The sequence below is a fragment of the Malaclemys terrapin genome, chromosome 7, assembly GCF_027887155.1.
Source record: "Malaclemys terrapin pileata isolate rMalTer1 chromosome 7, rMalTer1.hap1, whole genome shotgun sequence".
Classification (NCBI taxonomy): Eukaryota; Metazoa; Chordata; order Testudines; family Emydidae; genus Malaclemys; species Malaclemys terrapin.
The window spans coordinates 23,687,311-23,710,522 of NC_071511.1; the positions used below are offsets into that span (position 1 = coordinate 23,687,311).

At 49.3% G+C, this 23,212-nt stretch overlaps 1 protein-coding gene across 1 annotated transcript in view; it reads right to left on the reverse strand.

The window, feature by feature from the left end:
- Window positions 1-4,717: 4,717 nt before the first annotated feature.
- COL7A1 (collagen type VII alpha 1 chain) overlaps window positions 4,718-23,212 on the reverse strand; it is a 106,297-nt gene continuing 87,802 nt past the window's right edge. Inside the window, exons 110-121 of the mRNA XM_054034096.1 lie at window positions 23,008-23,061; window positions 22,860-22,922; window positions 22,011-22,073; window positions 20,850-20,966; window positions 19,582-19,659; window positions 19,309-19,362; window positions 18,926-18,974; window positions 18,536-18,568; window positions 16,205-16,300; window positions 14,254-14,370; window positions 8,484-8,663; window positions 4,718-8,292 (exon numbers count right to left, since the gene is read on the reverse strand). Of these exons, the coding sequence (XP_053890071.1) occupies window positions 8,243-8,292; window positions 8,484-8,663; window positions 14,254-14,370; window positions 16,205-16,300; window positions 18,536-18,568; window positions 18,926-18,974; window positions 19,309-19,362; window positions 19,582-19,659; window positions 20,850-20,966; window positions 22,011-22,073; window positions 22,860-22,922; window positions 23,008-23,061 (954 nt within the window). The 3' untranslated portion in view covers window positions 4,718-8,242. The remainder of the gene's footprint in view (window positions 8,293-8,483; window positions 8,664-14,253; window positions 14,371-16,204; window positions 16,301-18,535; window positions 18,569-18,925; window positions 18,975-19,308; window positions 19,363-19,581; window positions 19,660-20,849; window positions 20,967-22,010; window positions 22,074-22,859; window positions 22,923-23,007; window positions 23,062-23,212) is intronic.

Consider the following 23,212-nt stretch of genomic DNA (forward strand, 5'->3'; position numbering starts at 1 on the left):
TATTAATTATTTCATGTTTGACTATCAAGATGATTTTTCCATTTAATTGAGCACTCCTGCCCCTGTCATCCTTGTTTAATCATCTGAGGAGCGGGAAAAACACATGCCAAAGCCTCAGGGAAGTATCAGTGACACTTCTGGATGAGTGACATTCTCAGACATCAGATATATCATGCTATAAAAGGTTTTCTGACTTTTAAATGTGCTGCTTTGGAGCCAGCAGCCTGGATCCTCCTGGCTGGGGTGATGTTATTGTGATATGCTGGCAAGTGGTACATATCACATCGCTGGGTGCTTATCCCTTGTAAGTAACAGTACTTCGCATGGCTATAGCCCCTTCCATACAGCATCTAAAGCACTTTACAAACATTAATCAATTTAACCACACAACATGCCCCACCCCCATTACATGGGTATCATCTTCATTTGCTGATGGGGAAACTGAGGCCCAGAGAGGTGACATGGCTTGCTGAGTAGGGCATAAGGACTCAGGAGTCATAGTCCCCAGTTCCCTGGTCTAATAATTATTAAGTCAAATTATTACAGCTCTGGGCAGGAGATGGACTGGATAACCCAACAGGACTTTTCTAGCTCTTTTCTGGTTATTTGCACAGTTCTAAGACACCTATCTCTGTAATATGTAGGCCCCAGTATGTACATTTAGAACAACAACAAGGCCTTCAAGGAGGGTATTCAAATTCCTGTCCCCTCGCCACAGATTGCACCAACTGGCTCCTGAGCCGTTCAGTTGGCATAGTTAATTGCAGCAGTAGTGTTGCTCGGGCCCTTCCACAGCTTATTTGGCGGGCTGAGGTCTTCTGAAAGAGATGAGTCTGTGAAGGTTGCAAGACTCATGCTTAGCTTGATTATTAGTGACGCAGTGTTTCACAGACAGGGGCCTGTACCACAAATGCCAAGCTCCCATGAGGTGAGACTTGCACGTGGTCAGCCACATATCATCCCCAAAGACCAATGCTGTCACAGTTGGATATGTAGGGAGAGGTGGTCTCTGAGTCAAGGTACAGCCCATCAGGGCTTCAGAGAGAAGGGTCAGGAGCCGACACAAAATTGACTTGGAAGCCATCATAGAGCTTGGGCATGATGTGCCCTCATCTAGCCCTTATGCCTAGGGGGGAGGAGGCTGCGTGCTGAAGCCCTGGTATTTCCTAGGCAGCCTTCTGGGTCAGCCCACGTTCAAGGCAAGTTCTTTAGCCTCCTAGGAAATGCTCGTTGTCAGCTTTAGTGAGGAGGAAGGCTCAGACCAGCCTCTTTCACTGCTGAACTTCGGGGCGGGGGAGAAACGGACAACTTGGATCCTCCCTGCCAGTCACTGAATGAGCTTTAGGAGGGCAAACAATACCACCACAGTCTGACAATGATACAAAGTGGCTAGATGCCAGCCCCTGGCTTCTTATGTGAAATGAGTTGGTGGGTCTTCAGCCTAGTGTGGACTGGTGTTGCAGAACCACCACCATCAACTTGGCATGAACTGGCATCTCTGTTAGGCTCAGCCACCATCTGACCCCAAAGAGCCAGTGTGACTGAACTCCCCTCTCACCACTAGAGGGGGCCCTGTCGAGGTTCAGGCTGAGACGCACAGACAGTGGTGGGGTAGATGGGGGAAGCTTGCCCCGCTGCTGCCAAAGGACGTAAGCTGTTCTTTTGATAGATGGGAATGAGTCTCGCCATCAAGCCAGCACCATCCACTCCACCAGCAGAAATTCACATCTCCTCCCCCCCTCCCCTGGCCCCAACCTGTTTCAGCCTGCAGCTCTGCCGCCTCTGAGGTCAGCCAGTGAACATCAGGAGCCCACCAGAGGGTGAATCCAGCTCCAGGGCATCAATTAGGGGTAGGGCCCTACCAAATTCACGGTCCGTTTTGGCCAGTTTCAGGGTCATAGGATTTTAAAAATCGTAAATTTCATGATTTCAGATATTTAAATCTGAAATTTCACAGTGTTGTAACTGTGGGGGTCCTGACCCAACTCTGAAGGCAGCCGCGCAGAAGGATGGCATGGTCTGGTAATGCTGCGCTGCTACTGGGGGGCACCGCCTTCAGAGCTGAGCGCCTGGCCAGCAGCCACCGCTCTCCGGCCACCCAGCTCTGAAGGCGGCGCGGAAGGAAGGGTGGCAATACCGCGACCCCCCACAATAACCGTGTGACCCCCCCAATCCTTTTTTGGGTTGGGCCCCCAGTTTGAGAAATGCTGGTCTCCCCCATGAAATCTGTATAGTATAGGCTAAAAGCACACAAAAGACCAGATTTCATGAGGAGACCAGATTTCACGGTCCATGATGCATTTTTCACGGCTGTGAATTTGGCAGGGCCCTAATTATGGGCTGAGGCTGGTGACAGCAGTCACACTCACACTCACGCACAATGGGAGAAAGCCAGTTGTGAATTAATAGATCTGCTTTGCCTGGCCAGTTACTCCTGCCACATGCACACTGGGGGTCTTTGTCTGATGCTATTAATAACCGTGTTCTGCGGCTTAGGCCTCGAAGGCTTCGGGCCACTGAACGGCCCCTGGGGCTCCCCACTCAGAGGCTGACTGGAGTTGAGTTGATGTGGTTGCAATGACGCATGTGTTGGGATACCCCTTGCTGTGCCAGCTCTCGCTCAGGCCAGGCTGGAAGTGTGCCGAGCTCAGATTTCCAGCAGCCAGAGTCACGCACTAGGCCACGCTGGGTTATTTTTAGACATTTTGGGTTTGGCTTGTGTTTTGTTGAGTGGGGGCTGTGCCTGGCACAGGAGCAGAGTAGGGAGATGGCGGCTGCTCAAATGAGTTGAGGCTGCATAGAACAGCCAGGTCCTTTGGTACAGTGGGTGCTAAAGCAGCAGGTCCTGTGGAGTCTCCCTTTACTGGTGAACAAGTGCAAAGTGCTCTGAGCACAGGACAGGGGACAGAGACTCCTGTGCTGTACTGCCAGCTCTGATACTGCCTCCTTCTGTGGCTCTGGGCAAGCCACTTTCCCTTTCTATGCCTCTTCTATAACAAGGGACAGCAGATACCTGTGGATGCCTCACAGTCGGGTGTTAGGGGCAATTTGTTCATGTCTGTAAAGTGCTCTGAAGATTACATCTACCATAGACTCAACCATTTGGGTACAGAGTAAGCACTGTACAGAGGCCAAGGAGTGGCTGGACTGGGGGACCTGTAGGGTAAGAGACCAGAACCTCACTCTGCTCCCATATGGGTTAAAGACTCTGCTGGAAGCACAGGGCAAGGGGTGGATTCTTCCTTGGTGTGTCCAGGAACTGTTAGGGACCCTCCTTCATCCTTTGCTCAGAAGGAGCTGAGTGCAAAGTCTGCCTTCCAGCTCTCCTCCCATTCTCAGTGCTGAGCCCAACACAAAAATGTGCCTACTTGATGCCTCTCATCTCTGCAGGTAATAGAGAATCTTGTGTTGTTGCTTACATGGTCTGAGGACTTCCATTGTTGGCCTTTAGCGAGGGCTGGGTTCATTTATGTACCAACAGCCTGTCCTGCTTTGCTAGCTGAAGCCATAAAGAGGACAGAAGGAGAATGCAGGGAACAGAGGCCTTCCTTATTGAGTGAAATCTGCCTGCCAGCTCGGCAGAGCAGCTGAAATTAGACTGAAGGCGCTGATTCACATAAAGCATCGGAAACGTTATACAGCGCCATAGTCGCAGTGACACAGCGTGTGCCGAACACATTAGCATTGTAGCTCTCATGCCCTAGCCCTTGCTGATGACTAAGTTGCTGACATGGACAGAGTATCACCCAAGAAGTCACACGCTTGGTCATGTGAGTGAGGCGTGCAGCACTGCTGAGTGGGGCCAGAGCGCAATACTCACCTTAGTGGGCTAGTTTCTGTAATTAGCTGGCTGCACCTGTAAAGACACCAAACGGGCAGAAATGACCACATCCACTTGACAGTTTGCTGGGTGAATTTCTGTTGGCATGGCACCCGCTCTGGATTCCTCAGCAATAAACCCCAGATGACAAGGGTCATGTCCTCACAGCTTTGGGGCCAAAGTGTGGGCACCGGGGAGAAGGTTACCAAATGCAGCCTTCTTGGAGTGGCAGGGAAAGACCTTGCTTTTGCTCAGAAGATAAGACATTTTCTGGTGCAATACTGACTGCACCCTGGGCACCAGAAAACGAGAGGGGGTTGTTATTGTAGGGTTGCTAGATGCTAGACTGCATGTACTGGTTAGTTATTGAAGGGCAAATTGCCAAGAGTTGGATCATCTTAGTAGAGTTGCATGTGAGCACCAGGCACTCATGTTGGTTTGCTATCCTCAGGTCACTCATGAGTCATGGCTTTTTATATGACAAGGAAAAAAACAAATGTGTTTTTCAAAGAAATATAAACAGAGCAACAAAGATTAGATGGACTTTGTAAACCGACTTAAGAACAAAAATTAGGTGTATTTTGGGCCAACAAAACTTCAATGGTTACCCTTTCAAAAATAATTATTTCAGCCTTGGTGAAAGGCCTTGAAAGAAAGCAGATCGTCTCCCATTTAGTTAACTTAAAATGGGGATCTCACCAGCAAAAGGGACAATTGGCAATTGAGTCTGGTGCTGTAACTACCAGTGATGGAGAGACAGACACACATTTCTAAAGGCCCCCAAATTCCAGCAAGTGAAGAGTGAAGAAACACTGTGAGGTAGCGATGAGCAAGAGGTTCTGTAGTGGGTAGGGAGAGACACAGCGTTAACAGACAGACTGGTAAGCCCAACAGAAATGAGGTATCACAAACTTTTATTTGCCAGATTTTGAGTTTTTGCACCATATGTCATGAAAGGCACTTGACAGAAAAAACAACCACCACCCAACATGACTTGCATCTAGTCACCCTTCTCTGAATCTATCCAGACAAATCTTCTAAAGTCACTGCCAGGCAGGGTGGTATTTTTGCCTCTGTCAGCTGTTGCCAGGTGACACTGAAGTGAAACTCACCACTGGATGCTAACAAACACTTCCCCCCAAAAGAGGCAGGGAACATGCTGATACACTTTATCTTTAGTAATGATCTACAGCAAGGTCACATGAGCCCAGATGTAAGGAGGATGGTGGTTCTCAATTTCCAGGAGACCTTTATGGAAAAAGCTGAAAGATTGTTTCCATTGTCATTCTTGCACAGTGCTGAATACCTGTGAAAGCACTGGCACTGACCAGGCATCCCATGGGAGTGGGCAATCCATGCAGGCAGGGAGAAGGTCTGTCCTCAACCGAGTCAGATGTTTTAGTGCCCATTACTGTAGCAGGGGGCTTCGCACTCACACCCATTCTTTGAAGATCTAAGCCTGACAAATTCAGAGGAGGTTGCTGAAAGCATCACAGCACAATTCCAGCTGGGCAGGTGACATGACACATCAGCACCGCTAAGATATTGCTGGTTACTTAGGACTGTGTCAGGAGCCAAGACCTCAGAATTGGGCCATTACCAGAAAACACAGTAGTAGTAGTAGTAGTCTTTAGTAAGGATCTGAACTGTAATCAAAATGGAGATCCACAGTAAATGCACTGAGATCACAACAGTGCTGCATACGCATGTCTTCCCAGGCATAGTTCTTACTCTGTACTGTTCAGCCAGGCAATCTTTCAATAGCAAGAGACTGCCCCACCACACGAAGCCAGGCACTTTGTACCTAGACTCGAAACACCAGTCACATTTCCCTCAACTACACCTGTTTCAAGCCACTCCATAGGAACATGACCCGATGACTACAGAAAATCTTTTTAAAGTCACACTGTGGCTCCCTAACTTCTGACCAGCCAGTGAAATCTGTCTATGCCTGTGTCTTAGCCCAGGGTGTTCCCTCGTTAGCGATCATTACAATAACTGCATCAGATTCCAATTACTGCAGCTTTAAATGACACCTCCCTTGCATTCAGACACACAGACACATGTTGTATACATATATACACACACAGTGCAGCAATATATAGAGATCATATATACACCCACCCATTGGAATGGTTTCAGATCTGACGGTTACCCTTGTTTCCCTTTTCAGAACAGCTGTGTAAAGATGGGAGGTTTGTATTGACACTTTACAGAACTGAAAGAGAGTGCGAGCACATCCAACCGGGGGCACAGCGTTTTGGGTGGGGAAAGGGGTGATGGTATAAAACCGGGATTGCAAACAGTTTTTACAAAGCTTTTTAAAATGCCGTATGATGGCAGGAACTTACAATAGCATAGCACCATCCTCAGTGTTTCCCTGATTATTCTCATAACATGGTTCAGCACCACTAGGTTCAAGAAAAGCATTGTTAAAATGGGTGTGGATCAATGTGCATCATACAGACAAATCCACACGCGCGCACACACGCGTACACAAACACGCTCTGGCCTTTGTTTGGGTTTCTTCCAATACTGTCACTCTTGCTTGAGAATGTTGGTTACTGTTCAGGATTAAGGTGAAACTTCTTCAAATGAAATTTATTTTGGAGGAGGTGGGGAATGTCTCCTTTGACAGATTTGTTGCTCTTTCACAGCTGTCTATGCCTCCCCCAGTGGCATAACAAGCACAGATGTTACAGCCTTAACCCCTGTGAAGCCCCCGCCTGGAACCTGAGAGGTTAATTCAATTAGTAATTAAATAAAAATCATGATTTTCCAAATCCCAAGTCTCTACATGGTGTGAAATTTGCAAATGGTCCTGACTAGAATTTATCTGGAATCCAAAATTAATTTTTACAACATCCTGATTTCTTTTCTTTAATCGGAGGTCTTGGATATTCCCAGGGGCCTCTGTAAAATCACCTTTGCCTGGGCACAAAATTGCACCGGAGGTCCAGTCAGGTGTGAATTGAATTTCCCAGCTGTTTTATCCCAACTGAATGTTTGCAGACATCAAGCAGCACACAGTGCAGGGGAGCAGCACACGGGAGATGTAGCTAACATCCAGGATTTGGTGGAGGCCAACAGGAAAGTGCCTTTAACAAGCCCTACCCACCACCCTTAGTTACTATAAAATGGTTTGTTTGAAAAAAAGGCAGAGATGATGGCGAATGGAGCATGCAAACAGTCTGGTCCTATCAGAGCATGGAGGTTTGAGACACCAACCAGGTCCTTTCCTTTGGCAAATCCTGTTCTGGAGCAGAACAGGTTTCTTGGGGATCCAGAGGGAAATGCACAGACCATGAGAGAGAGGCTGATCTCCGCTGCTAAGCAGTAAACCGTATTTTGCTATTTGCAACATGCTTGTCTGCGAGGGCTTCTGAGCATGGAGCTAAGAGAAGAGTTAGGCTGAGAATGGTGGAATTGCCTATAGAGAAGGTTCCTGGGCTCTGGCTCTTGCTGGGGCTTGAGGAGAACTGACACCTGGCCAATCTCTTCCAAGCCGTGAGATCGCATCTCTAAGATTCAAGGGCTGCCCAACTGGGTTGTGTTTCCTCCTCTCTGATACAGTCCAAATGCCTGGGATATGCCAGGAGAGGAAGGCAGCCTGTATGTTCTATTCCTTTGGCAGCCCCAAGGGTGGAATTGCCAACAGCCCAACGAGTCCCCCCAAAAGACAAACAGCAAGAGAAAAGAAAGCACAGCGTTACAAGCCACGAAGGAGCATTTCCAGTGCCTGGGGGATGGAAGGGGGCAGCTTCCACGCAAAAACCAAGATGATTTTACCCTTTGGAGAATTAACATCATGCAAACTTTGGCATTGAATCCAGGGGCTTTGTGCAATGATGCCATTCACAGCTCTGCTCACTGAGTGAGTGGTTCGCCAATTCCACAGGAGCAGTTTGGCTAGGAGACATTCAAGCTGGCTAGTCCATTTCACAACCAGGGGCCCACAGGCCTTTGAACCAGAAATAAAGCAAGTGGCAATATGAACAGGTTTGGACCGGCTAACGCATTCTGTGTGTTCTTAATCAGCATCAAATAAGTTAAAAAGCTCTAATTCAGAACTGTTGGCTTTTTAAAGAGGTTACAGATATTTTTTTCCATTTGATAAAAATTTCACCTTAATTTAAAAATAATAAGAAAAGTAAAACCAAGAGCAGCACAAACACTCATTGCGAAATAGCACCAAGTCTCTGCTCCAGCAAGCTGGCATGTGGGGCAGCGCTGTAGGGAGCAGAGATGGCAACAAGGAGAGTCTCAGACCAAACGCACCATGTGTGGCTGGGACCTGGGGCAGGCCCAGGGTAGGTTCCCCTGTAGGAGCCTGTAAGTCTTTCACTCAGAGGGCAGGTGGGGTCTTCTCTCCCTTTGGTCAGTTCCCCCTTGGACAGGGAAACCCCACTAAAACAGGGCAGTTTACGCATTCCTCTTCGTATCTGATGTGTTGTCAGCAGCAATTTGGGCATCTGCAGAGAAAGAGGAAAGAGCGGTAAAAGCAGACAACTAGGAATCAGGACCTCTACACCCCAGCATCTAAACACACTGCTGTTACAGCCTGCCCGTTTTCACCTACTTTCTGGGATGAATCAGCACAAAGGGACATTTATTGTCCTAGATCTATTGGCAATGGAGAGGAGCGGCACTGCTGGTCCCCTACCTGAATCTGCCTGGTGCCTGCATTGGAGATCACAGTCCTCCTTGGTGTAGAAACGGTTGAGGTTCCCCCTGCAGCCACTGTAGACGAAAGGCCGGCACTCTGCCACTTTTTGGTTATAATACCACCTGAGTGTGAATCTGCTACAGTCTCCCTCGTCCAGGGGCAAGCTGCATAGGTCAGCTGGGAGGGAAAAAAAGTGAACAGACTTGCTGGTTAGGTTCCCTGGGGCTGAGAGAGAAAAGAGATCAATGCTTAAAAATCTCCTCTGACATCATACCTAGGAAATCATCATCATCAGAAGACATTAGGATGCCTCTTGCCCTTCAGAACCCAAGGCAAACCCCCAGTAAGGTACAGCTAAAGAGAAATGGAAAGGAGCCAGATGGGGTTGGCAGTTTATATGTGAATGGAAGACACAAACATTTTGCATTGGTCATACCTCTGTGGAAGGGGAAACTGAGGCATACCACCTCATTGATTTAATGGCTGAATGCCAAACTGATTCAACTCTGGAAGGCACTGATATCTGCAGTGCATTCATACCAGCTGAAAGGGAAGATGTGTTGTCTGTGCTGCAAAACCACAACGTATTTTCTAACAAGCCAGGGCAGACACACTTGGCTGACTCAAAATCATTAAAGAAAGACCACAGCCACCTCCCAGCAGATCTACAGGGCTACTGGCAAGGTGCAGGAACAAATTTGTACAGAAATACTCCCAGGTCTAACATGCTTTGTAATTAAAGAGTCTGACAGCTTTTGGGCATCACCTGTGGTCTTGGTCCCTAAGAAAGATATCACTGTAAGGTTTTGTGTTGATTACAGATAACTCAATGTGGTCACAGTACCAGATGCTTATCCTATGTCTAAAATAGAGGATATGCTAGATATCTTAAGCAAAGCTAAATATCTCAGCTTTTTTGATTTGGTAGAGGTTATTGTAAGATTCCCTTAGATGAGGCTACACAGAATGATGCCGCTTTTATCACCGACCTGGCTCTCTGAGTTCACAAAGTTACCATTTGGGTTAATTAATGCAGGGGCCACCTTTCAGAGGCTGGACAGCCAAGCGTTAAATGGTTCACAGAGGTTTGCAAGGGCCTATGTCAATGACATTGCAATGTTTGGCAACATTTGTGCTGATCACAAAAAAAACCCAACACCCACTTACAAATGGTGCTGTCAAAGCTCAAAAAGGGAGGCCTACCCATAAAAGTTTCTTAAGTGTCAAATTGGAGCAGCCAGAGTTCCTTTTTTGGGACACTGGGTACGGAGAGGTCAAATATCCCCATAACCCTTGAAAGTTGAAAGCACAGTAAATTGGTCTATACCCCAAACCAAAAAACAGGTTCAATCTTTCATAGGTCTGGTAAACTATTACAGAAGGTTTGTGTATCTGCAATCATAGGTCTATGTAAAAAGACAGTCTGATGAAGTTGTATGGACAAGGCATGATAAGAGAGTTTTGATAAGCTACAGAAAGTCTTCTCTGAAAAAGCCTCTTCTAGCTGGTCCAGATTTTGATAAAATGTTTGAACTGTGCACAGATGCATCAGACCCTGGGTTAAGGGCTATCCTGATGCAGACAGGGGAAAACAACAAGAAACACCCCCATTGCTTTCTTAAGCAAGAAATTGACACGCATTGAACAAAATTATTCTGTCATAAAGAAAGAATGTTATGCAATTGTGTGGACAGTCAAGCAGTTTAGGCCCTATCTTTTTAACAGGAAGTTCAGAGTTTTAAGGAATCATTATCCATTGATCCAGTTAAACTAAATTATGGCTCAAATTCCAAGCTTCTGCACTGGAGATTTATACTACAAGAACTTGATGTGGAGATTGTACATACCAAGGGAGAAGAAAATATGGTGGCAGATGCCCTGTCCGGGAAAGAGGGCCCTGACCTGCTGCCTCCAGGTCAGCCAGTGGCTAACTCTACTGCAGGTTTGTAAGGATGGAGGTCTGATGGAATACACCCCTGTATTTACACCCTATGCACTATTGTAATAATCTTTGTATAAGGTATGCCTTGTGAAGTATAATTTCAAAACTCAATTTGCCGGTCAGTACTGTCCAGATAAAATACGTGTGGCAATACTGTATGTGAAGTTGTAAGTGTGACACTACGCCCCATATTTGTCATAGTAATATTATCATGATATGATTATGGCATAATTATGATGCATTTTGTACAAGATGGGTCATGTAAGGTGTCATTGGAAAAGTTATAATTTGCTGGATACCATTATCCTATTTGTATGCATGTATCATTTTTGTATCTGAAGTGATGAATATTGATTATGGATCTGTATTTCAAATGGGCTTACTCTGGAAAACACCCACAGCCAGCCTTTCAGGTACAACAATGAAGAAACCTGACAGTTAATGGCTTGTCAGCAAAGACAATGGGCTGTGGCATAGCTAAGCCTTCCTGGGGATGTTTCAGCCAGCCTGTAAGTAAAGGCTTCTATGACTCTGCAAGGGCATGCGACCAGACCACATTTCTCTGGACTCCATTTTGGGTTCCTGTATTTTTCCACAAACTGGGCTGGGAACTGTTTTTGGCACAAAGGGTTCCTGCCATATGGAAAAGCTATATAAGGCAGGGAGCAACATCATCTGTTGTTCTTCACTCCCCCACAACTCAACACCTGAGAGAAGCTCTGAAAGAAAAGGACTTGGAACGGGGGTGGGGATCCCAAGCTGCAAAGCAAGTGCAGCCTGTGCCTTGAGAATCTGCAAGCCTGCTTGTATCATCAGCCAGGGTGAGAAATTGTTAATTCAAATCCTATCCTTCCAATATGTTAAGCGTAGTTTGTGTTTTTGTTAATTTACTAGATCATCTGCTTTGATCTGTTTGCTATCACTTAAAATCTATCTTTTTGTAGATCTTGTTTTAAATTTGAACCTAAACCAGGGTGCCTTTAAGAGTCTGGGGAAAATCTCAGCTTAGTTACCACAAGTGTGCATATTCCTCTCCATACGGAGGGAGAGGCAAACTGAGTAATAAATTCATACTGGTCGGGATTTTGATCTGGGCAGGATGGTACAGCTCCTTGGTTCTAGGCTGGGAGTAATCTTGGCTATAGCCTTTCTATTGTTGGTTCATGCAATGGCTGGTCAAAGCCTGCATGTAACTGCAGCTTGGCGTATCCCTGCCAGTGTAAATGCTGGTGGAAGTGTAAGACCTGGAGTGGTCTAGAGCTTGTCAAGTGTGAGAGGGAGCCCAGGCTGGTCAGTCAGAGGGCTCAGGGGTACCCCAGTTCCAGGTGGCACTCCAGGGGGAACCTATCACAATAAGGTTCCCCTGTATCACGTTAAGAGTGCATGTTCAAGACCCATGTAGCACCAAACTGGTCTGTTTGGAACAAAGAAGTGTATGTTTGCCTTAATTTGCATTTAAGCAGTAAACAGAGTCATCAAGCAGGAAGGGAAAACAAAGAAAGCTCAAACATGTAGGAAAAACAGCAGGGAACATCCTGCCACACAGACTCTGTCTCCTACTTCTCAGCTGGAAAATGTTTTTCAAGAGAAGAACAAACTATAAAAAGAAGGGGAAAACGCCCCAGGACACCTCCCCTCTTTCTCTCTCCCTCCGTCTGTCTCAAGCATTGCACCTAAGATGACAAAGAAAAACAGCTGTTGGACTCTGGGGGTGGGGCATGTTAACATTGCTGGAAGCATGTGGTGAGAAATTTTGCTTGAATTTAATATAGTTTGTTAAGTTAGGCACTAGTAGGCCTTTTATCTTTATTTCTCTGGTAACCGTTTCTGACTTTTATGACTCATTACTTGTACTCACTTAAAATCTATCCCTTTGTAGTTTATAATCTTGATTTACTGTTTTATCTAATCCAGTGTGTTTAAATTGAAATGTCTGGGTAACTCTATTTAAGATAATAAGCCGATATATTATTCCCTTAAAGGAATAAAGGACTTAAAATATTTGTACAGTCCAGGAGAGGGCTGGGCAGTACAGGACATACATTTATGGGGGGAAATCCAGGACTGAGGGCACGTTGGGGTCACTCTGCAGTAGAACCAAAGCTGGTGAGAGCCAGGATGTAACGGGCAAGGTGTGGCTTGCATGCTGTTTGGCTGTTTGTGAAAAGCCCAGGTGGGAGCTACTTCAGCAAGGCATTGTAAGGCACACAAGGGTGACAAAGGCCCCCACTGGTCTGAATTGTATCCCTGTATGTCACAATATCGTCTCACCCAAACCTGAAGGTCAGTACCTGGATTCTATGCTGGCACTATGGCAGCACTTTAGATAGCGTTGTCAGTCCTGAACCCTGATACTAAGATTTGCATCTGCTGGATAAACCATCAGCTCTTGAAAGCCTATGTGATCCATCCATATGCTTCAAACCTTGTACTGGATTGGTGGCTGAAGCATTGTCATTAGGAGTTGGTAAAGTCATGTGCGTGACTGCTTCCTGCAGTGAGGCTGCCTGGCATGTGAGGTGGGAACAGGATACGGAGCCTTTCACCTCTCACTCACTGTGCCCAGCCTGGCCCAGTGGAAGCTGTTACCATCTGAAGGCTGTTTGGCGGCCTATGTGAAACAAGTGGGTGGGTCTCTGTCCAGTTCTTAGTGGACAAGCACCCACAAAACAGAATCACAGCACAGCTGGCAAACATTTCCCTACTTGATCTCACTTGTGACCGAGAAGCCAACGGCTCGTTGGGCTATGGAGACTGAACTCCTTCTTGGGCACAACAAAAGTGGCCTCTCCAGGAAAAAAGGCGGGATCCTCCTGTTAAATATGCTTGGTGATAGTATTTTATGTGAAACCTCAGCTTACGTAGCCTGCATTTAAAATTCAAAAATCACGTGCATTGTAATTGCTATTTAGTAAAATCAACTCTTGTAATACAGCAACAAGGTGGACACCTCCAGTATCAATGGGGCAGAAAATAAGTCCTTGAAACCTTAAAGAGGTAGAAAGGAAGCTTTTATGCCCTGCTTTGAGACATGTAAGAAATATGATTTAAGAGCTAGTTGCTAGATTCTTGTAGGTGAGCCCAGGACTTAGCCATAATGTTGGCACGGACAGTAGATGCCACATCCAATGGGAAGCATGATGATGACTTTGAAATTGCCATTTATGGAGACCTCACTGAATGGTGTTGGATAATCAGGAGAGAAAAGTCTTCTCTCTAAAGTCTGAAGCTGCTGATTTTCTATAAGGCTATTTGGGTGTGGAAATTTGGAACCAGTGGTCCTTGGAGGTATTTCACAAGGGTTCCAGGACCTTGCTGGCCTTCCCTGTCTCATAAAAAGTAGATCCCAACAGAAAGCTCCAGCAAAAAGGAGGACCACAAGGTTGCCACCAGGAGAGGAGATAGCATAGCAATGATGTACAATAGTTAAGTTCTGAAGGATTTTCAAGCAACTCTGCTACTTTCGTGTTGCCATTTCTCCCCATGCAAGTTGGGACCCCATTTTTGTGACTTCCGATCTCGAGTTGAAAGGGCAGGTGACCTGTGCATGGTGTGACCAGGGAGAGGCTTCGTTACAGTTCAGGGGAGCCAGCATCTTCCACCTTTCAATCCTGATACTTGTGGGGAGGGGGACCAGACAGCCAGTGTGAAAAATCGGGATGGGGGTGGGGGGGTAATATGAGCCTATATAAGAAAAAGACCCAAAAATCTGGACTGTCCCTATAAAACCAAGGCTGCTGCTTTTTCTCTGCTCCCCTCCACCCCCGAGAGTCTCATGGCAGGTCTCATTTTCCTCAGAGCTGTCGGAAGGTTAAGGAAACTCACCATCGCTCAGCATGGTGCTCTCTGTCCCATCAGCTTCCAGGCCCTCTTCGTAGTACTCCATTGCGTAGACATGCTCATACTCAGGGTCATTTGTGTTCACAACACGCACCTCGTCCCCTGGAAAATAACACCGGCCATATGAGAAGGGCCACGGGACAGGGAAGTGCAGGGTGGGAAGGGCAGGTGGATGGGGTCACTGGGCTTGTTGGGCGAGTCATGTGGGAATTCATCCCTCATCATTCCTAGGATGACGACAATTGGCCTTCAGCTTTGATTCTGGGAGCGGCTGATGAAAATGGCAGATTCAATAACAGGCTTGGTCAACATGCCACTGAATTGCCCGGCTGGTGCATTGGCTTGTTTGCACAAAGGTAGCCGGGGGGAGATGAGTTGGCTGCCCTGCCCAGTGACTAACTGTACCACAGGGGTCACTTGCCTGAAGGTGCAATGTCACAGCACAGGGAACTGTGTGGCTAAAGCTACCCTAGAAAATGTTGTGCTCATTTTACTGGAATGGTCACTATGGCTGGAAAACGGATACAAAATGTTCTAGAGCAGACAAGGGGTGTGTGGGGGCAGGGCACAGGAGGAACAAAGAGGTTGTCACCGAGAATGCTAACAATTAAATCAATGGGGAATGAACACACTCCCTGGAGCCTTATCTCTGCAAATCTCTCTGTGCCCTACCTCAACGGGACAACAGAGAAGCTGGAAAAGGAGCTAGGTCAGGGGTGGCCAACCTGAGCCTGAGAAGGAGCCAGAATTTACCAGTGTACATTGCCAAAGAGCCACAGTAATACATCAGCAGCCCCCACTCAGCTCTCCTGCCCCGCTCCCAGTGCCTCCTGCCCACCGGCAGCCCCGCCAATCAGTGCTCCCCCTCCCTCCCCACAGCTCCCAATCAGCTGTTTCGTGGCGTGCAGGAGGCTCGGAGGGGGAGAAGCGAGGGCATGGCAGGCTCAGGGGAAGGGGTGGAGTGGGGGCAGGGCCTGTGGCAGAGCAGTGAGCACCCCCGGCACATTGGAAAGTTGGCGCCTGTAGCTCCAGCCCCGGAGTCGGTGCCTATACAAGGAGCCTCATATTAACTTCTGAAGAGCCGCATGTGGCTCCAGAGTCACAGATTGGCCATCCCTGAGCTAGAGGGAAGATTTGTGCCACCTTCACTTACTACTGGATGCAATTCAGGTTTAGATGTTTACCCACCAACCTATGCTGCTTTACAGTTCACTTCAACCAGCTGTGCTGTAGCATCCGGCCAATGAATCCTTCCAGTCATTCTACACATTTGCCTTCACATTCCCATCATTCTTCAGACATACCCTCTTCCCATACCTTTTACCCCCTCAACCTATGAACCCATCCATTCATCTACTCTCCATCCATAGTCACTCATCCATGCCCCGGTCGTCCCAGACATTCACACATCCATTACATCACATACCCTTCCATAAACCATGCGACCATCCTGCAGTATCTATCCAACCCATACACTTACTCCTCTACTCAGTCACTGTTTAGTTTTCCATGAACCTACCCACTCATCCTGAGCACCTCGTGCACTCCAGCTGTTCGATAAACAACACTCCTTTCATTCTGCACATCACTCTCACTCGCCTGTCCCTCTGATCAGTTGATCCAAAGGTGGTTGGCGGTTGACGACATAGCAAAGACATCATTGCGAGAACGCAGATGCCTTTCATTAAGTCATAATACAATGGCCCATACCTAGGTGCATCTTAGCATTAAGGTAGTAACAAATAGCTAGAACTCTACTTTTAAATGGCCTGCAGCTGCCTTAGGTTCTCTGAGTTACTGTTACAGAAGGCGGGTATTGCAATCACTTGGTACCTGCAAGTGAAGGACACTGTAATGGCAAAGCTTCCATGCAGGACTCACAAAGACAGCACCGGAGAAGGAGTATTATGACAGGGCACAAAGAGACAAGACTCACCCTCCTCTTCTTCAGCGTGTGACAACTTAAGCACAGGGACTAGATGAGCATTAACAGATGGGAATGGTTGGGTGGATGGATAGTTGGGGAGAAGACCTAAGAGAGGCAAGGACACAGCACAGACATCAAACAAGACATGAAAATGACTGACATGGCTCCCCTCCCCCCGACAAGCCACAGGCCAATGCTCAAGAGCAGCATCAGCCCTGTCCACTTCTAGGGCTGCTAACAGCCAGTCAGACATGGTGCAAAACTAGCATTGCGTTGGAGACCTATGGGAGGAAATAGCCATTATGAAGAGAAGCACCATAGACTGGCAGGTCTGGACCACCTCTTGCAGCCCGCCATTGGACACTGCACAACAGCACTTTGTCTGCATCAGCCCTGGCTTGTGGCATAATCATTACAGTTGTATCCTCCTGCCTCTGATGGGACAGGACCTCCTGGGACATGGGCTATACAGAAAAATTCACCCTACCTACTCCACTGCAAGGGGATGGCAATATAGATGCTGGAAATACCAGCAGAAAGAGATCTGAAGGCAGGGTGCTTGCACAAAGGGAGATATACTCTCTTCGGATTCCCTTCATCCTAATCCACCCCATCCCCTCAGTAGAACTGGGGCAGACATGCTCTTGAACATAGTCCTTGGTGGGTTAGAGTTTGAACGATATACAAAAACAACAAGGCAGCTGCTAGTCAAACACCACTGGAGGACAAGACAAGACACAGATGAGCACAGCACAGGTCTTCCCAGATATGAGGCAGGCTCACTCACAGCTCTGGATGAGGCATGTGGTCACAGATTCTACACACAAATAGGAAGGTACTACAGGAATGCTGAGAAGCCCCTGAACACTGTGCCCTGTACGAATGACGCCTCTGATACTAAATTCAGCCTTTTCCCAGCTTGGTACAGCCTGCTGGGTCTGGCTGGAAACGGTGTGGAATTATCTACTAGAAGATAATCTCTCTCACTCTCTCTTGCCATTCAAGGATGGAGTCTGCTTGGCTCTGCTCTGGGCGGGTTTGGCATGGGTGGTTTAGAAAGATGCTCTGCTTTCTCGATCACCTGTTCTGCCGTGATCCTGATTTCCTCTGGTATTTCTTCTTCCTCTCCTGGAAGATTTATGTCTGTTCCTTGCATGTGTCCCCCATCCTCCTTTGAGAACAATCAGGCAAATAATTCATTTCATGTTTGCCCAAACATTACCTACCTCTGCGTCATAGCTCCTCCTTGCCAGGCTTATGCTGCTGGCTGCCCCGCTGGCCTCCTCTTCCCTACAATCTTCAGCTGTTCTTTGACCATTTCTAGGAACCTGCTATGAAACCCTCCTTCCTTCTTCCCCTTTGCTTTCCTCACCAGCCCTCTCTTTCCTTCCTCCACTGATCCATACCAGCCTTAGCGCTTGTGCAGGAACGGATCTCACCCTGGATGAGTCTGTCAGTGTCCTTGTGCCATCTTATTCTCCTTACTCTAGTGTATTGGCTACAGTGATTTCTCAGTCCTGGCTTGCACAGTAACTGTTCTTTTACAAGCTTGTTACCATGTATTTGGTGCCTTGGTATGACAAGTATTGGCTTCTCCAGGCACGACTACCCATACATTACTGTGCCCACTGGCAGTCTGTCCAAAGTGAGTCGGGGAGAACCGCATTGGATGCTGGGTCCAGAGAAGGGATGGCTGCTGTGACTCTCTTTGCTAATCTTGGTGTAGCATGTCCGATGCTGTCTCAGGTTGGGGACGCCCAGTGCAGCACTCGCCTTTTGCTGTCAGATGCCTGGCCATGCATTCCTGTCCGGCCTCTGGAGCTCTGCTTTGAGACTGCCCTATTGGCAGTTCTAAGCTTGGCGTCTACTGAGTGCTCCTTGCCTACAGGGATTCTCTCCCTGGTGCTACCCCCTCGGAATCCCCACTGCACTCACTGACACCCCGAGTGCTGCCAGACTTGAGACCTTGCTGAGGAACGTTTCAAACTGCAGCATGTCACTCGTCACCTCTACTGCCCTTGCTACTCCAGCTTCCATTATCTCCTGCTCCTGGCTTAGCCAGTCACCCTCAGTGACAGCTCCCCTACCAACCCAGCCACTCTTGCCAAGTCTCCAAGGGCTCATTGCCAAGCCAGCATCTCCACAGGGCTGCCTCTTCTGTTGGCAATCTGCCAACCTGGCCAGTCCTACAGGGCTGAGCTAGCTGCATGCGACCTTCCAGCAGGGGCCATGCCCCTTTCGTGAAACCTGCTACATATCTGGGAGAACGGACCTGCTCGTCAAATGACAGGGCTGCTGCTGCTCGGCACTGCACAGGGTGCACAAGAAATCAGTGCTTACGTGGTTCAGAAGAGGAGAGCTGCCCTCCGCAAGCTGTGTGGAGAGAAAGAGAAAAGAGGAGGTTAATCCATGGGGAAAGCCTTCTCCAGCATCCTGGCACTTGGCACAGACCTGCCCCGCCACCAGGTACCAGGAAAGGGACAGAGAGCCAGACTAGACTGATAGGCCCCTAACGCTCGCATGGGGTTGGCCCATTGTACTCTGAACACCTCCAGATGTGGGAGTCATGGCACATGCAACGTCACCAAAAGAAGGGGAGAGGAAGGGGCAAAGGGACAGAGGGCACAGGAGGAGACCGCGAAGGGGACGATTCTGTAGCAATAAGCGATCAGAGCTGTGGTGCTGCTGAGAAGTCAGTCAGCCCCAAGTGGAAGGTGAAGCCTCACTTACCGCAGTGCTGACTCATTTCCTGCCTGACAAATGCGCGGATCTCTTGTTCCTGCAGAGAAAACCAAGGGAATGAAGAGAGAGGGAAGAGATGTCTTCCGGCCCCCCCAGCCCACCATGAACCTGCCTCAGCTGCTCTGGGAATCACTGGGAAAAGAGCAGTCTCCCCCACTCCAGCAATCCAACACTTGAACCAGACCTGGAGGGAAACTGTAAAGGGGAAAAGGCCTCGAGCCTGCCATGAAGGAAGGCAGGACTCAGGGGCCAGTCCCAGCCCTTGGGAGGGGGAAGTATCCCACTGCTCTGACTGACTGCGCAGTAGCACTGATGTGTTGTCATTGTGGGTCAGGGCTTTGCTCCAAGACCTCAGGGAGCTCTCTTCTCACCGTCATGCCAGGGTCCCCCTTCTCTCCTCTTGAGCCTTCGAGTCCCGGATTCCCCTGAAAACAAGCCAAATAGGAAATCAAGAGGCATGCTATGTGGTCAGCAACCCCTGAGCCAAGAGACACCCACCCTCCGCAGAACCCTGGCAGCCCCCTAGGAAGCTCTCCTCGTCACCTGACGGGGGTGGGGTTCAAGGTACAGCGAATATGTACAGGCAGAGCCAAGCATTTGACCAGACAATGCACATCCAATGCGTCAGAAACATGCTTACAAACCTGATCTCCTCTCTCTCCTGGAATCCCAGGGACGCCTCGGGTCCCTACAGTCGACTCCCCTGGGGGGCCTCTTTCACCCTGCAGCAGGAACATACACACTGAAACACTGGCCGGCAAGGGGAGTTCTAGGATTGGGCAGTATCTCAGAACCAGATCTACCATCCTCCCCATGCCCCAGAGCTCCCTCTTGCAGGGAATGGGGCTGTTCCCTAGACACGGCTCTAAACGAACTGGTACACCTGACAGTCTCACTTATTTTGAGAGAGATCTCTCAGCCGCTTCCAAAACATTAGACCCTTCTGCTTTCATCTCCCTATCCCCAGTGAGAAGTTCTCAAACGTGGGTCCTCGTGCCCTGGTAGGTGAGAACTGTCCCCTACTGGAGCAATCCGATCTGAGCAAAGATGCAGCACTGGGGGGAAGACACCACACACGGTGCCCTCGGGCTGGGTTCAGGGCAGCCCTGAAGTTGATCTTGTGCATGAATGGGAGGTCATGAAATAGCAGTGCTCCAGAACAGAGCCAGAATGAACACACTGCACCCCTGCGGGGTACCTGCCAGCTCAGGGCCAGAGGCATGCTGCAGCATTCATTAATGAAGCCCACCGCCCCTTTAGGGCGAGGAAATCATCCCAGAGATACAGACAGAGGTTACGAGACTGACCCAAGTCAAAGCGTGAGCCAGTGACAGAGCTGGGAATAGGCCTCAGGAGTCTGACGCCCAGCTCCCTGCTCTAACCAGCGAGCAACACTGCCTGTCACTCCAACAGCCTCTGCACATCACTCGCACGGCACCGTTCATAGATTCAGAAGGTGGATGGAGCCGATCCTGCTTAAACAGAGTCTAACTACCATCTCCTCGCTGCCTGCTAACTGCAGCCAGGTCCGGGGCCCTCCTCACTGCCCTGGGATGGGGATATGACCAGGCAGAACTGAAACAGATGGGAGGAGAAGGGGAACTGCTTGCTCCACGCTGCGCCTGCCAAGGGACCCCTGCAAGCTCACTCTCTCCCTTCAGGTGGTCTCTTGCTCCTGAGTGCTGCACAGAAAAGGGGCTGCTGCTCCCCCTCAGACACTGGTCCCTTTGTTGTCAGGGCTGGGAGTACACTGGGGTTTGGGGTCCAGTTTTTGTTTCCTTGTGGAATTCCAGAGGCAGCAAGAGACAGGAGCTCGCCACCTACTGGCCATTCAGAGGGCAACACTGCCCTGGTCGGGAGGGGTAGGTAGAAGCTGTAGGGAAATGGCCATGCACAGGGAAGAGGTTCTTACCTTCTGCCCTTGAATCCCCTCAGGGCCCTTAGGGCCAACACTACCTGGGGGGCCAGGTGGGCCAGGTGCTCCATCATTGCCCCTAGGGCCTGGGGAGCCAATAATGCCTGGAGTACCCTGAGAAAAGAGGCAGGGGTTAGGAAGGGCACAACCCACACAGGGCAGTACAAACAGAGTGTGACAGACTGGCACCTTGGCCCACACCGAGTCAATCTCCCGCAGCACGGACCCACTCTGTACCATTTGAGATAGGCGTCGTCTATTGACAGACATGTGGCCAACTCTCACAATTTCATCACAGTAGCATATCTGAGGGTTTTCTTAGAACCCCAGCTCCTGAAATTCTGTGATTACGTGAGAATTTCAACTTGCATTTTAAAAGAATGAGCGTCTCGCCCTCCTGGTCACAGACAGAAGCTGAAAAATGTGTCCCGAGTGCATCCTTAAGGCCCCCAAACCAGAAGGTAAAGAACCCAACATGTAGTCGTTTAAAAAAAAAAAAAAAAAAGTCAAATTTTCAGCCAATCTTGAGATTTTTTTTAGGGCTTGACTCCTGATTTGTGAACACTTGGGATTGGCAATATGGCATAGATGCTCTACCCCGCCCCTGCCCAAGGTGCAGGACAGCAGTGGATCTGTGGGGAGATGTCAGACGGTACCAGTTGTCAGTGGGAGAATCGCAGATATTCTCCACCAGGCCTGCAGGGCTGCGACTGCTCTCACCAGCTGGGAGTTCTAACAGTGAACTGACCCTGCTCCAGTCCCACTTTTGCTACAGCCTGACGCACCGGTTCTGCCGTGCCAGAATCCTCTGGAAGGGAGGATGCTGAGGAGTTTCAAGTCAGTGCTGGGACCCTTGTCTTGGTTAGAAAATCATGGTTCTCCAGTTGGCCGGGCATATCTTTACACCCTACAGGACACATCAGTGTCCGGTTCTGGTTAACAGGCAACAAGCTACCGATGGTCAGTGTCTGAAAACTGTCCAGCAATTAGCAAGTCAGGGCACCAGAGCTCTGCCATCATGCTGGGGTTTGCCATAGCAGCAGCAGAAGGCTCCTGTGGGGAAGTTACCAAACTCCTAACACTTAGGGATGAGCCCTGATCCCACTAACACGAGCTTCAAGGGCCCTGGAGTTTGGCTCTTAGTGAAGCAGAACTCACCCGGTCTCCTTTCTCTCCCTGGTCTCCTTTGGCTCCCTGCTGACCATCAAATCCCCTGTCACCCTGGGAAGGCAAAGAACAAGGTGTTTTTTCTAGGGAGATTTGTGGTAGGGACACTGGCGGATTACAGTTTTGTGGAGCCAGAGCAGGCCACCCCTTCTGCCTGCAGTACCCTGCCCCGCCCTGGCGCTCCTGCCAGGGAGCAGGGTTGGGGCGCAGGGGCTTGTCCCACTCCGCCAGCCCGACTCTCCAGCCAGGGAGTGGGTTCAGGGCTCAGGGACTTGCCCCACTCCGCCGGCCTGGTGCCCCAGCCGGGGAGTGCTGTTGAGGTGCGGGGGCTTGCTCCACTCCGCAGGAGCGCCGGGCGGGAGAAGCAGGTCAGGGCACGGGGTCACCCATTTTCATGGGCCCCCCCAATTGACCAGGGTCCCTGGGAACAGGCCCCATTGGCCCAGTAGCTAATCTGCGACTGGGTAGAAGTGTCAGGTGAGCTTGGGCCCCAAATTTCAGGTTTGTATAGAGAGTAACAGCAGTTAGATCGGAAACATCATGTCCCAGCATCTAATTACTTCCCAACGCTCAGGACTGAGTGCACTGGAAAGGTCTGTAGCGTCATCTTAATGAGGAGCTGCTGGCAGCTTTGGTGCCTCTATTAGCAGCACTGGAGAAATCCCACTGTCTGCACATATCATGGGCACGTGCCGTGGCACACTATCAACTAACAGTCAGCGAGGCAGCTCCGGCCAAGGAAGGCCAGGATCTGAAGAGGGCGATCAGCAAGCCCCTCAGCAGCCCCTCATCCACAAGCCTCGCTCCACCCCCCAAACATTATTGCTCCTTAATCCCTACCTTGGGTCCCATGAGACCTTCTTTCCCCGGGATTCCTGGGGTTCCAGGCATGCCCAGCTCTCCCTAGGAAAACAAACCAGATGTTCATTCTGGCCAGTCCAGGTGTGCTCACGTCACATTGCCCTTGGAGCAAGTTGGGTGCACTTACCAGCTCGCCCTTCCTTCCTGGAAGTCCCATTCGGCCTGGAATCCCCGGCTCCCCCTAGAGGAGGCAGAAGGAGACACGAGTCAGTGAGAGACAGCAGGGTAACAGGGAACCAGCCCGGACAATGCCCTGGCCCCGCCATGCTGGGCTCGTGCCTACAGCACAGACTGCTTCACTGATGGAGTTATACCTAGCCCGTGGCATCCTC